This window comes from Centruroides sculpturatus, unplaced genomic scaffold (genome assembly GCF_000671375.1).
Source record: "Centruroides sculpturatus isolate CEXI.00-Female unplaced genomic scaffold, Cexi_2.0 scaffold761, whole genome shotgun sequence".
Lineage (NCBI taxonomy): Eukaryota > Metazoa > Arthropoda > Arachnida > Scorpiones > Buthidae > Centruroides > Centruroides sculpturatus.
The window spans coordinates 37,447-51,553 of NW_019385226.1; the positions used below are offsets into that span (position 1 = coordinate 37,447).

The 14,107-nt window shown below is 32.1% G+C and overlaps 1 protein-coding gene across 2 annotated transcripts; it reads left to right on the forward strand.

The window, feature by feature from the left end:
- The first annotated feature begins 3,540 nt into the window (after positions 1 to 3,540).
- LOC111636415 lies at positions 3,541 to 7,968 on the forward strand. 2 transcript variants are annotated; one of them, XM_023381664.1, is made up of 4 exons: positions 3,541 to 3,626; positions 6,189 to 6,362; positions 6,441 to 7,544; positions 7,833 to 7,968. In XM_023381664.1, exons 1-3 carry the CDS (start codon positions 3,601 to 3,603, stop codon positions 7,522 to 7,524), a joined length of 1,284 nt encoding a protein of 427 aa, XP_023237432.1. In that variant the 5' UTR covers positions 3,541 to 3,600; the 3' UTR covers positions 7,525 to 7,544; positions 7,833 to 7,968. The 2 variants fall into 2 exon arrangements, with proteins under 2 accessions (XP_023237432.1, XP_023237431.1); XM_023381663.1 differs by having other exon boundaries at positions 6,441 to 7,898.
- Positions 7,969 to 14,107: the final 6,139 nt, after the last annotated feature.

Sequence of the window (14,107 nt, forward strand, 5' to 3'; positions counted from 1 at the left end):
CTGTTGAGGGCATTGCAGTAGCCATACTAGGGCCAGTGCTGCTTTCGCCACTGGTAACCAAGGGAGACTGGAGCCTATTTTTCGAACGTGAGCCTCTGCCTAACCCACGAACGCGGACCTTGTTAACCCGGGCGACGTCCGAGCCGGTATCACACTTTGATCTAGTTACTACCATGATAATTATCTCTACATAATGTGGGTGTGTGGTCATTCTTAGCTTCATTTCTTCCCATAGACCTTACTGGCATGGGTGTCCCTTCCAGGAGCTTGTGCTCCAGCCTGCATTGCCCTATGGTTCAGTAAAATTACTGGGCTCTCTCACCACGACCAGGTGGTGACCACGGGAGAGTTATTATTATTATTATAAAATATATCGGTCCTAAAACACTAAAAATTAGATAAAGTTACACCGTCCATTATAATCAACGTTAGGCTATTGTTATCAATGGTGATAATTACTCTCGGAAAACAAACGATAGGTATTGTTAGAAATTTCCTACTAAATAGATCCTATCTTCAAACTTAGTTGTAACTGAAGCATGCTTTTTATCTTTTACATGCCGTAAGGGCATGACAAGAATTGTTAGAAAATACCTGTCCTCTCTTGAAAATTTTTACTTAAAGGGTTTCTTCGGAGTTGAATATTTTTGTTGCGATCTTTTAGTTAAGTTTTGTGATCTGAATATTGTGATTTGCAATTAGATTTATTTCAATGTATGTACTCTCTAACATCGCGTTTGGAAATGTTCTCATATAGTGAACATAAGGAAAAAAAAACATAATGGGTTCAATTGTGGAGAGAAACAACTTTCTCATTTGTGATTATATCACATACATTCGCGTCATAAATAATTTTTCCTTATATAACTTATAGTAACTAACAATCTCTAGAATATTTAAAATAAATGTACTTACCAAAGGTTTTAATTGCTTGACTGGAAATAATAATTGTTTAATACTGACGATAAGCTTAAAGAGGTGTCTTCTACAATGGCTTATAGCAGTGGTCCTTAACCCCCGGGCCGCGAACCGGTACCGGTCCGTGGATCAAATGGTTCCGGGCAGCCCAAGGAACATTAAATTACTGGTATTTCCTTTTTTTTTTATTATGGTGTATTTCTCTCGGGTTTGTACGACTTTTAATGGACGACGGAACAACAAAATAAACTGGACATAAGAAACACACTTCGGGTGTCATTGTCTTCTGTTACCCTCAGATGGAACTGTCTTCTTGCAAAGAAACAAGCTCAGGGTTCTCATTGATTTAACGTTCTAGTGAGTTAAAATGTTAAATCATATTATATTCATGTTTTGGTGTAACTATATTTTATTTTAAAAGCATGTTTAAATACAATTAAATTAAAATTATTAAATTAAATCAATCTAAAATAAAAACGATCAACGTCCCCCCCTCAGTGGGCCGCGGTAAAATATCAAACGTTGACCGGTCCGCGGCGTTAAAAGGTTGGGGATTGCTGGCTTATAGTATAGGTCTGCTTATACATGTGGGTGGTGCATCCGGCATAACATGTTTTTAGAAGTGAAAATAGGTCATCGAGGTGATTGGCTTCTCTTATCTCGAATTTCCTATTGGCATAATGTAAAATTAAATTAATCTAAAATAAAAACGATCAACGTCCCCCCCTCAGTGGGCCGCGGTAAAATATCAAACGTTGACCGGTCCGCGGCGTTAAAAGGTTGGGGATTGCTGGCTTATAGTATAGGTCTGCTTATACATGTGGGTGGTGCATCCGGCATAACATGTTTTTAGAAGTGAAAATAGGTCATCGAGGTGATTGGCTTTTCTTATTTCGAATTTCCTATTGGCATAATGTAAAATTAAATTAACAATGACTTCTTAAAACACCCAATTGGCAGATGGAATGAGTCTCCCGAGAGTGTTGCAGAAATCGTATACAATAGATGTTAAAAGCTTCATTAATTAATTAAAATTACAAGAAAATATTTTGATGTATATCATGTTTCTAGATGTATAATATTTTGGATCAGCATTACACCACTTTATTTTTAAATAAATTAAAAACACAATTATTTTTTTGTGCTAATGAAAAATGTTTATAAGGTATTTTGCTACTCATAAATTAATTAACGAGATAGCTTAATTGAAAGAATATCTGATTATTAAGATTTACACAAAAGATCAATCTTGTAAGGTATATTCAAATTTATACGGGAGAGAAACCATATAACTCCGACTATTGTTTACAAAAGTTTGCTTACAAATACAGTTTCAATTCTCACATGATATGTCATAAGCAAAGAGATTCTTAATTAATATAAATATTGCGAAAGTTTGAAATTTGAAACTTATTCATATCGTTTTTATAATTTATTTTGTATACTGGTACATTCTATATATTAACAGGACTTATTATACTGGAATTATACGGAAGGTTGTACAATAGATATAAATACGGTAAAAATTAGAAAAAAGGAAAAAAATAATTATAAAAGACAATTGTACGAGCATTTAAATATAATTAGGCAAACTAATAAAATGAATAATAACAACGGCAGAGAGATTCACCAATCATGGTTAAGCATTATAATAAGAAAGGAGGAGGTATAAAAGATGAATCAGGAAGGTATTGAAAATAAAATTAAGTAGATACAAACAAATTAAAAGAAGTAAGTAAATGGAAATAAAAATTTACATATTAATTAAATTTATTTTTAAACTGATTTTAATGTTAAAAATTAGGAATGTATAAAGTAGTATGGTTGTTGAAGATCGTAAGTTATTGTGGAAATATAGTGAAGATCGAAAAAACAGAAGTTGTAAGAGTTTTTAAATATTTATTGTCGGGAAAAGTTTGTGTTTTAGTTGATTGTTCTGTAAAATATTTTATTATTGTTATTTATAGAAAGTGTTGTTTAAAGGCCTGCTGAGGAGAGACGAACAAGTCCGAAACACATGTTTGAAGTGTATGTGTTCAGGTGAACTTAATAAAGAACATTATTTTTAAACTGTAAGACTAAATATCTGCATTCATAATTCCAGTATAATAAATCCTGTTAATATATAGAATGTACCAGTATACAAAATAAATTATTAATTGTGTTAAAAAAGGCATAATAATTATTCATATCTTTTACGACTTTCAGCTTTTCTACCTGACAATATAACAAATTTAAAAATTACAATGTAGAAAAATCTCACTCCAACGGAACTCGAAACAACAACCACGTTAATATGAAAACAACACACCCAGACCACACTACAGGCCACATTGTCCACAATATGAATTATAAAGGTGTTAACTGATTGTGAAGTGACTTCAACGTCATGCTGTTACTCGTAAGCACGTAATGGTCCACGTAGTTATATGCTAATTTCTTAGTCAAGTATATGTGAGATCACAATAAATACACGTATAAAGCCAGTTTTAATGTCGGATATACAGAATATACAAGTAATGCAATTAAAAAATTAGGTGCTCTTGCGGAGAGGTTGTGACGTCAAAGTCATGTGGCATCTGCAGCCAATTACTGTAGTAATTTCTTTCCACTTCTAAGAGTGTGTTGCATTCGTTCCTCCACGTCAACCTCGAGAGTTCAGTGCAGAAACGAGCCGAAGAAATGACGGATCCAGTGATGCCGAGTCCGTAAGTACTTGTATTGTTTTCTGTTTATAACGTTTCCACGTGTGTGGGCGCAGAATAATTTTACTTGTTATTTTAATTTTTGCCATTAACTATCGTATGCGCCTCTTTTATAAAAAAAAATTGAAAAAAAGCGATGCTGTACTGTTATCGAGAGCTAAAAAAATAACGTGATAAATGACATAAGTTGATTTTCTGTCTGATATTTGTACTTATTTCATGACATATGTTCGCGTCAAATGAACATACTCTTACTTAGTTTTTATATATAAATTTTCTAGAATATTTAAACTAAAAGTGTTTAATTAACAAAAGTTGTCTTACTGGAGACAATGAATAAGCAGAACTTCACAAACAGCTTATTTCCTTGTGTAAAGAACCGTCTGTTTACAATGTTAGATTCGAAAAATTGAACCCTAAAAGTGAGAGTCTAAAGATTTAATTAGCTTAAAATTTCCCTTCTTTTAGTGAAATTATTTTCGGTCTTTAAAGTTTGAGTTAATAAGCTTTCTTTAATTTTTAATATACCAGTCGACCCCCCTATAACACTGTTGATTTTTCCATTTTATATGAATTTCATGCTGTACGAGTTACTTAGATTTTACAAATACGTGTGCTGGGCTGTGAATGGCTCACGTATTTGTAAAATCTAAGTAACTCGTACAACATAGAATTCATATAAAACGGAAAAATCAACAGTGTTATAGAGGGTCGACTGTACAAATGATTAATAGTCATTTTTTTGTACAAGATTTACTTCGGGTAGTTCAGTGTTTGTGACATGTAAATCGCAAATCCTTCATTTTCATCAATTAGTAGGTGAAACGTTGAGTTCTAAAATATAAAAGCGGTATTTATTTGTTAAAGGCAGTTAAATAAATGAAAGAAAATGAATTACATTTTGTACAGAGATTTGATTGAAATTAATTTGATGCCAATATTTTTAATAATATAATTTGTTTGTAATTATTCATATTAAGCTGGAAATGTTTCAAAACAATAAATCTAATACGTGTTATAGAAAAACTTTATAAACGTTATTTGTTCAATGATTACAAGTTTCACATGAAAGAACTAAATAACATTACAGATACTTATTCGACCGGTTTATTATTTATCGGTCTACAAAGCAAGAGAAATCATGTTCAAAATGAATATATAGGTATGACTGTGTAAGGTTATACACTCCTTTCCCTTGTAAGGGACGAAACACCACATAGGCCGTGTTTCTTTATGCAGCGCTCGAGAAGCGCTTTACAGCGAACCCTCTAAAACCCGTTTCTAAATGCAGCGCTGCAATGTAGCGAACCGTTTCTAAACGTTTGCTACAAGAGGTCGCTGCAGCGAAGATAAAGCAGCTTTTACGTCCGCTACACGTGTAAAGCAAAATGGACGCTTGTGTCTATAATACGATATTATGCTGTAAAAATAAAAAAGTCGAAGTGACTGTTGATAAAAATATTATGGAAAGATTAAGAAGGATTAAATTTTATGAAATGACTCTGAAAGTTATCTAAAGAATAAGAAAATACTATATTTTAAATATAATTATATATCTTTTATCTCTACTTTGTTCACATTTATGGAAAGATAAATGCTCGATTCTTTATATCTCTTTATTTAAATATTGTAGTTCTTTAACTAAAGCACTATTTTCGGCTGTAACTGTATTAAAGGATAGATTATGACGTCCGTGTTTCGGTCGAGCGGAAAGCGTTTCTAAACTATGACGCAGCGACGTGTAGCGATAGCTGCTCGTGACGTCGTTTACGCTGCACTCTCGCTGCATAAAGAAACGCAACCTTAATGACAGCCGACATGGAATAGCCACGAGCAATGTGACTAGATGGGCTTTTAACTGATAACTTATCAGTTAAAAGCCCATCTAGTCGAGTCACATTGTCTCTTTTTACTTCAGTTTGTAATGTAAACCTGTAACTGTGCTTTGTGTGAATGAGTGACACACACGAGAACAAAATTTAATTTTTAATTAATTACGGGACGTCGATGTCCGTTTATTTAGAACATACGAAATAAGTGTTTATGAAAAAAACATCTAAAGATTCAAGATAGGACCGTCGATAATCCGTCGAAAATTATACACGTACACAAAAATCTTTACCTTAACAAAAGGTCACTTTGATATTAGTATTAATACCTATTGATGATCAAATAATCTCTATGATCTATTATACGAAGTGTCTCCATTAAAATATGCAGGGATATCTTTATTCTGTTAACAAGATTGTATTTCAAACTACGTCCCTCCTAACTCTACTGAAAAGCGTATCCCAAAATACTTCCCTGTTAATACAATAGAGATTTCTTTTCTTTTAAAAAATGCAGCGTTTGCTAGTACGATAGCTCCTAGGAAATAAAACCTGATTATCGCGGAACCATCAAAACCCAAAATGATAAGATAATACAAAAGCTTTAATATCTATTTTTAAAATGTTAGTCATGCATTTATTGTTCATACACCATTGTCGGAAATACTACAACTACCGTACAGTACAACAGACATGTTTGTATGAAAGTAATACTAAATACCGTTTTGTTGTTTAGGGTTTCTTCGGGTGAGATACGAATCCAAAACGAAAAAGTCGAAGAAATCATTATATCAGAAGCTCAGCTAAACAAAGTCCTAAACAGGCAATTGGAACATCATATTACAGATTTTGAAAATTTTAAAGTACTGTTTATGCCTTATTCAATCGAGATCATCAGACGATTTGTTACGTAAGTTTTTCAACGATACTTACCTTTCATTTAATTGCAATACTTTGTAATACGTTATAATTTATATTTTTTAAACAGTTATGTACAGACAGACGATCCCGGATTGACATCTATTACACACGCTTTCGATCTGTATCATTTGAGTTTAAGATACGAGTTAAACCATTTAAGAAAGAAATGCAGATTATTTATCATTCGGAAAATAAAACTGGATACCGTCTGTGCAATCCACGATTTTGCACGTGAGATCGGTGATCTGCTCATAACTTATTATTGCTGGCGAGCTTTCGACAAACACAGAGGAAGACTATTTACAACAGTCGACTTTATGTGCTGTAAAATTGCAACAATTGATAGACTGCTATCTCGAGCGTTATATGAATCTGTCAGTGAATTGCGTTTACTCGGAGCCGTGTATCAGTGGAGCATAGAAGAAGTTCAAAGAATACAGGGTGCAGACAACTTCCATTCGATGGATGAAGAATCGAAAAGAAACGAAATAAGAAATGTTATGAAGCCATTTATTGGAAAAGTCAGATTTCTTTCCATGAATGAAGAAGAATTGAAATCTTGTGTTTTTAAAATGAACTTGTTAAGCCAAGTAGAAAAGTGTCATATCTGGCATGCTTTTAAGTATCGTTATTATTACTTGTATCCCAGTTACTTCAGTCGAGAAACAAAAACCAGAAGCGGAATAAATTATTGGAACTTGTTCTCGTATATTAATCGTGGAAATCCTTTTATGATCGCAAACGCAGAGATGAAAGGTAACATATATTTTAGCAGCGAAGTAGTTGTGAGGGAAGATTGTTTCGTGACGGCTCTTCGATTTCCGGTGAAGCTTGGCGAAAGTTTTTCAATGTACGTATACGCCTATGTTAACAATTTGGACAACGAGTATTTTTCGTTTAAAACCGTTTGCAATCCACAAGGAGTAGCAAATCTGCAAACGAATTTGTATGTAGAAAAATATTGGTCAATTCGTTTATTTGCTTACTTTTTCCACGCTGAAAATGTCCAACCCGATATCGAGTTTTCACCTGAACTAAGTTACTTTCTGAGCGACGAAGGAACAAATGCCAGGAAATTTGAAGACAAATTCCTAATCGGTGACAGAAACCTTGTGAATAATATTTACTTTTTGGTGGATTTATACTTTTAAAGTGAAATCTAAACGAAAAGGTAACGGATAGTTAAATTCGAATATGATTATTTCTTATTGTATGGCTGTAAAATTTTCGCAAAATGTGTGTGTACGTTAATGGAAAAACGAATTTATTGGGATTACAGAAAACAAAATTGCAATATAAAGTGCTTATTAGTGTATTCGATCTGAAATGTAAATTGTCATTAGACGAGTTGTTTATAACTAAAAATTTAGTATTTACAAATATATCATCATTAAGAACGTTTATAATTGTCAGCATTTGAATGATAATTACGTGCGTAATTTTTATTTTTTTATTGCAGTGGATGTTCGAGAATGAAATATAATTACAATGTTACAGCATTAATCTTTTCTTTCTTCATGTTAATGGCGATAGAAATATGAAAAGTTAAATTAAGAAGAATTTTCGTCTGAATGGAAGAGCTATTCGATATCCACATTTGATTACAAAAAATTAAACAATTGCAAAAAGAAAATCTGTTGTGTATTTTTATGTAAATTTTAGATACACATAATGAACTTTCAATTCATAAATCATGCATTTTTAAAGTTATATTGAATTATTCCAACAGAAATTCTTATATTTAAATTAATATATATATTATTTTTATTTAAAATTTGGTAATTACCTTTTTATTTCAAAGCTAAAAGTCTTCTCTAAGTAAATGTATAAATATGTATTCGATAATTTTTACTTTTTTGGCTGTTATATATAACAGAGAAAAAGTGTAGCGCTCGCTCAAAAAATGATCCCTCCCAAATTTTTACATTTTTTAACTCTGGACACCGTAAAATTTCGAGATACGCAAAAGTTTCGAGGTTTTTCTATATGTGTGGATGTTAGACTGTGTGGGGGGGATGATTTTGTTCATTCTGTTTGAAGCCTAATAATATCTGTGGTCAGAGTGGTCAGAATCGGAGTCAGATGGTTTAACACAGGAGTTAGTTATTAAGCGTTAAAGTGGTTGAACTAAATCGTGTCCCCATGCACATTCTAAGATCTTAGGCGAGAACATCTTAACGGGTTTTACTGTACTATTATAAAATGGCTAGAAAGTTTACTTTGAGGGTAGAGACGAGTTTTATTTTATTTTTTTAAATTTTGAACGCTAATAACGAGTAAAATATTCATTAACGGTATGACACGTGACCACTTTTATATCTTTACCCTGTCAACCTTTAATTAAGAACCAAAATTTAATAGTATTAATGTCCCTTTATACGCGAGCTACAGTGCCACATTTCGTTTCTTAAATTTTACCCATTCTGAGATATTGTTTAATATCTCAAAACAGAAAATAAATAAATTAAACAAATTAGACGCCAACACACACAGGCGCGAATTTTTTCCCTTTACTGACTTTTTTCAGGGGTTAAAAAGGTCTCCAAACGTGTAGATTTGCAAAAAAAAAAAAAAAAAAAACTTGGATGGTCAAGTTTGACACGATTCCAATACTTTTCCTTTTTATATACATAACATGTTGATAAGTAAAAAGGAGTCGGAGTCGGCAAATTTTTTGACGACTCTGACTTCGGCTAAAATACCAAAACTCCACGACTCCGATTCCGACTCCACAGCCCTGCTTTTAACACTGCTTTTCAGAGTAGCGAATAAGTGGACTTCTTTTTCATATCCATTATTGGCAACCGGATAATGGGACCCTACAAAAATGGGACCCTACACGTTAATTTTTCTTAAATAACTTTCCGACGATCCCGTATTTTGATATAAAAGACAGTGATTTCAATATCAAAAGTTTTTGCACTAATTTTTATGGTTTAATGCTCGTATTACAAACTGCACGATTCTAAAAGTCGTTCAAATTTTCTGTAGTAATTTCTATATTAAAATGTAAAAGAATAACTTTTCCTCAATTCTTATTTCGTTTTTTTCCTTTTTTTCCTTTATCTCCTTCAACAATATCATCCAACGTTCATGCATAAATTAGCAATAAGAACAAAATTCTGACCGTAATAAATTCAATTCTAAGAAGTTCTGTAAAAGAAATTTTCTTTAAATGTCCATCTTAAGGGTCATCAAGTGTCATTCAGGCAGATTCATCTTATATGCGACAGGTGGAAAAAATAGAACCCAACATATTCTTATTAAAATCGCCAACCAAAAATTTCTGTAGTTCTTCGACTGTCTGCGTGCCCCAAAATAGTTATTTCCGCGATCTGCTCATATTAATATTCATAAGATAACACTCACCACAATAAATTCTGGAGCTTGGTCAAGTGTATTTGCATCTACATCCTAAAAATTCAAATTTATAAATTTACTAGCTTACTTGGCGTTACTTGGGATTATAAAAGAAAATTTTAAAACATAATAAATTATTAATTTTACGAAAATTCTGTTTAAGAAGAAAAATATCCGAGTCCTTAGATTTAGTAATTTGACTTTAATACCAGAAATGGAAAAACAATACTTTTCACAGCATAACCTGGAAATGTAAAGATGCTTTAGGAAGTCTTCGGAGTACATTAATATTTGATCCGCATTGAATAGGTTGTGATGGTCCAGCTCATGACTCATTTTAAGAACATTATCAGAATGTCTAAAACTACGTGGGAATTATGTCCTTAGAAAAAACGAGTTTAATAATAACAAATTATTAGAGTTAAAAAAGTACCATTTAGAAATGAAATTACCCAAGTTGTTAGATGTGAAAAATTAATTACTTATATAGTTTGTATGGTGTAACACTTTCCACCCAGGCAGGTGAGTGCTATTTACTAATGATGCAGTAATGATACAGAGCGCCTATTAGATCAATTTTGAATGCAGATGTGAGCAAGGAACTGTCCCTTTGTTGTTCATTTCTATTTCAGTATATGCACTGTTAGTTTTCACTCTCGTTGTTGTGAGAAATTCTTCACCTTCTGGATTTGATTTTCTGTACAGGGGATAACCATCACTTCCGGTTAGAGATACCAGTTTAAATTTTTGCTTTAAAGATTTATCCATATCGAGAGCTTCATAAGTTTACACAGACCCTACTAAAGGTCTTGAATGTCGTTCCCTTCTCTCACTCATCTGACTAATTCTATTGATGTTATATGGCTAACACCTTACCGGTCGGTCTGGTAGCCGATTAATAAAGTGTCACCCATATTCCGTTAAGAGTAATAATATACAATGTTAATTAAACAGTGTAATTAATTAACATAAGGCACCCCTGTCTTAAATATCTATTAATAAAAGAATTTAATTGAATTTTAATGATGCAAACTTACATTGGTTCTTGAGTTTTGTGAAGAGATAAATTGAAAAATTAAATAGTTGAAACATAAATTGAAACATGGTTGAAAAAATCTCCAGCTTTCCCCTCTTAACGAACTTGTTTAATCACTTTTTACAATAGATGTCGATTCATGAATATTCTGTTAGATTAATGATTATTTACTTTCAAGCTTTAGACTTGTATAAAAAAATAATGGAAAATTTCAGGAATAGATTCAGAATACGATAAGTTACAGAAAGATAAATTATTGTTCGTAGAGAATTACAAAACAATTCCACTCGAATCCTGGATTATTTAAATTTTCTATTACGAAAACTGTACAGAGAAAAAAGTTTTCTTTTATTTTATTTATTTAATAAAATAAATAAAATAAATTTTATTAAAAATTTTAGTCGGATAGTGATAGAAGAAGTATCGAAAATACATTTATTTTATTAATTAACAAAAAAACCGTCGATATTCCCTCAAAAACAATACACATACACAAAAGTATTTGCATTAACAAAAGGTGACTTTAATATTAGTATTAATACCTATTGATAATCAAATAATATATCTGCCCTATCATACGAAGTGTCTCCTTTAAAATATGCAGGGATATCTTTATTTTATTAATAGGATTGTATATCGGGCTACGGCCCTCTTCACTCTACTGAAAAACATATCCCGAAATACTTCCCTGTTCATGAGATAGAATTGTCTTTTCTTTTAAAAAATGCAGCGTTTCCTGGTACGATAGCTCCTAGGAAATAATACTTGATTAACGCGGAGCCATCAAAACCGAAGATGATAAGCTAATACAAAAACATTAATATTGATTTTGAAAATATTGGTCATGTATTTATTCATATGTTACCGCTAAAGCTCGAAATTCGTTAATGTGTACATTACCTAGCTAATCTGCAGATTAACTAGGGTGATTCGTTAAAGCTGCGAAAATTGTTCAATTTCTCAAATTACCTAGGTAATTTGCAGTATATCTAGGTAGTCTGCACATTAACGGCTTCCGTATCGTTAAAGTTCAAAAGTTTGTTTCTTTCACTTCCTTTCCCCACTCCTTCTTTTTACGTAGATAAATTTAAATCCTAGAATGCAAGCAAGCACCGAATTGGTGAGTAAAATCAAGAAAAGATTCTTCGCAAACCTCTTTAGCGAAGATTTAAAATATAATACGTAGTTTTTTAATAAAAAACCAAAGTATGATTCCATAATTGAAGATGTAAAGCAAATAAAAGTTTCCAAGAAGAAAGAATCAGCTCGAAATTATCAAATAATGCAAAGTTGTGATGTGTTGACTGTACGAGGCTGTGAAAAACTCATTGAGCCGTTGTCAGATGCGCGAGAAAAGTTTGAAAAAGTTTGTCCATGCCGGAGAATTGTTTAACATTCCATAAAAACTGAAGAAGACAAAAATTAGAAGATTTACAAAAGACTGTGATTATGAGATCACAGTCAAATCTTACTCAAGAGGACATTCCGTTATCCCCCGCTTCTACAGAATCACCTATAGAAATACAAGAATTTACCGATAGTATTCTTAAACTGCCTTCTATACCGTTGATTGATGATGCAGTCACGAAGAATATTCAGTTACCCTGCACCTCCAAGGAATCGCCTCTGCAAGTTGAAGAAGTCATCACTGAGTTACTCTCAACTTCAGCAGAATCGCCATCACAGTTTCGTACGGAGCCTGTAAAGAGCACTATACAAGACATAGTCTGTATTGTTTGCTCAAAAGCAGCATCAAGTGCTCACAAGTGTAAATCGTGTAATATGTTTGTTCACGCAGTTTGTGGTGAAGTAGATCCTAAAGAGGAAGGGTATGGTAAGAATGTATTGTGCATCATCTGTAAAAAGAATATGGATCAGAAAATACAGCGTGATGAAGCCAAGAAATGTTTAGAAAAGCAAGCAAAGAAAATGTTAGCAGTTTCTAATGCAAAGCACCCAAACGTCGATGAAGGTTTCGCTGTGAGAATTAAAGTACCCGAAGAAGACAGAGCAAAAACTGATGCACGTTCAATTTTAGCTGTGGTTCTTAGTAAAACAGAGGATGGCTTTTATAAACTTGATACTAAAACAGGTATTTTAAAACAATTGTATGCAAAATCTGAATTCAGTGTTTGCAAAGAGAGATTTTTAACGAAAGAAGATGGATGTCCCTGCTGTAGAAATATCTTTACGTCAAACAGCAATAAAACAATCCCTTGGTACTGGGCAGGGTTTCAGAAAATGTGACTGCAAATCTAAATGTACCACAAATAGGCGTGCTTGTCGCAAAAACCAATTGCTACGTAATTCAAAGTGTCACCAATCTTTAGATTGCACTAATAAGTAAGTACAATTTTATCATATGTTTTGCAAATTCATTTCCCTAATTGTAGTAATATTTTAAACCGTTTGATTTTTGTATTAAAGTTTTTTTAATTGATTGATGATTGATTCAATCAACTAATTTGTTGATTGTATTAACTTGATTCTTTAGATATTGAAAATTAAATAAATAACATTATGTTAATTTAAGCGTACAGAAACGTTGCTGTTGTTCCAGCAAAAATCTTATTTTCACTTTACCGAGTGCCTAGTAGGTAATTTGCAGATTACCTAGATAATCTGAACATTACCTAGGTAATTTGAGAAATGGAATAATTTTCGCAGCTTTAACGGACCACCCTAGTTAATCTGCAGATTAGCTAGGTAATGCGCACATTAACGGATTTCGAGCTTTAGCGGTAACATATATAATAAAATTCTAAAATGTATCTAACAAATATTTTTATTATAATATAAATTATCACAAATTAAATTCTATGTTTTTAATTAATGCGTGTAAACACTAAACATATTGAAGAATACAGCCTTAACAGACCACAAATTTGCCTATTACATCTATAAAGCTAGAAATAAGTCAAAGTGATAAGAAAAATACTAATTCCTACAAGTTGTAATTAAAATAGCATTTTTGTCTAACAATTTTCTGTATTGTTCTACGGTTTTTTTTACTTTTTGAATAAATAAGTTTTACGTGTGTTATGTTATACTCTATGTTAAGGAAAAAGGGCCGAACTCAAAAGAAATTTCGACTCTAGCATGTTATAGGAAATTGGCATTCTATTCAATTAAAGGAAAAAATAACACTAAGTAATTAATGTCTTCTGTTAGTATTTTACAAAACAGAAGTAAATTTTAAAAAATTACTTAATATGTTTAGTACAAAGACGAAGTATAAATTTATAAAACAGGCATGCAATAAACCATCATCATTAAAATTGCCACAAAATAAAATATATTAATGTAAATTTTAAAGTAGGAACAAATAATAAATATGT

Bases quoted from the DNA above. Each gene is read 5' to 3' on its own strand.
- LOC111636415 (XM_023381664.1), top strand. From the start codon at position 3,601: ATGACGGATCCAGTGATGCCGAGTCC. The intron at 3,627-6,188 runs GTAAGTACTTGT...TTTGTTGTTTAG, and splicing joins GATCCAGTGATGCCGAGTCC to GGTTTCTTCGGGTGAGATAC. The intron at 6,363-6,440 runs GTAAGTTTTTCA...TTTTTTAAACAG, and splicing joins ATCATCAGACGATTTGTTAC to TTATGTACAGACAGACGATC.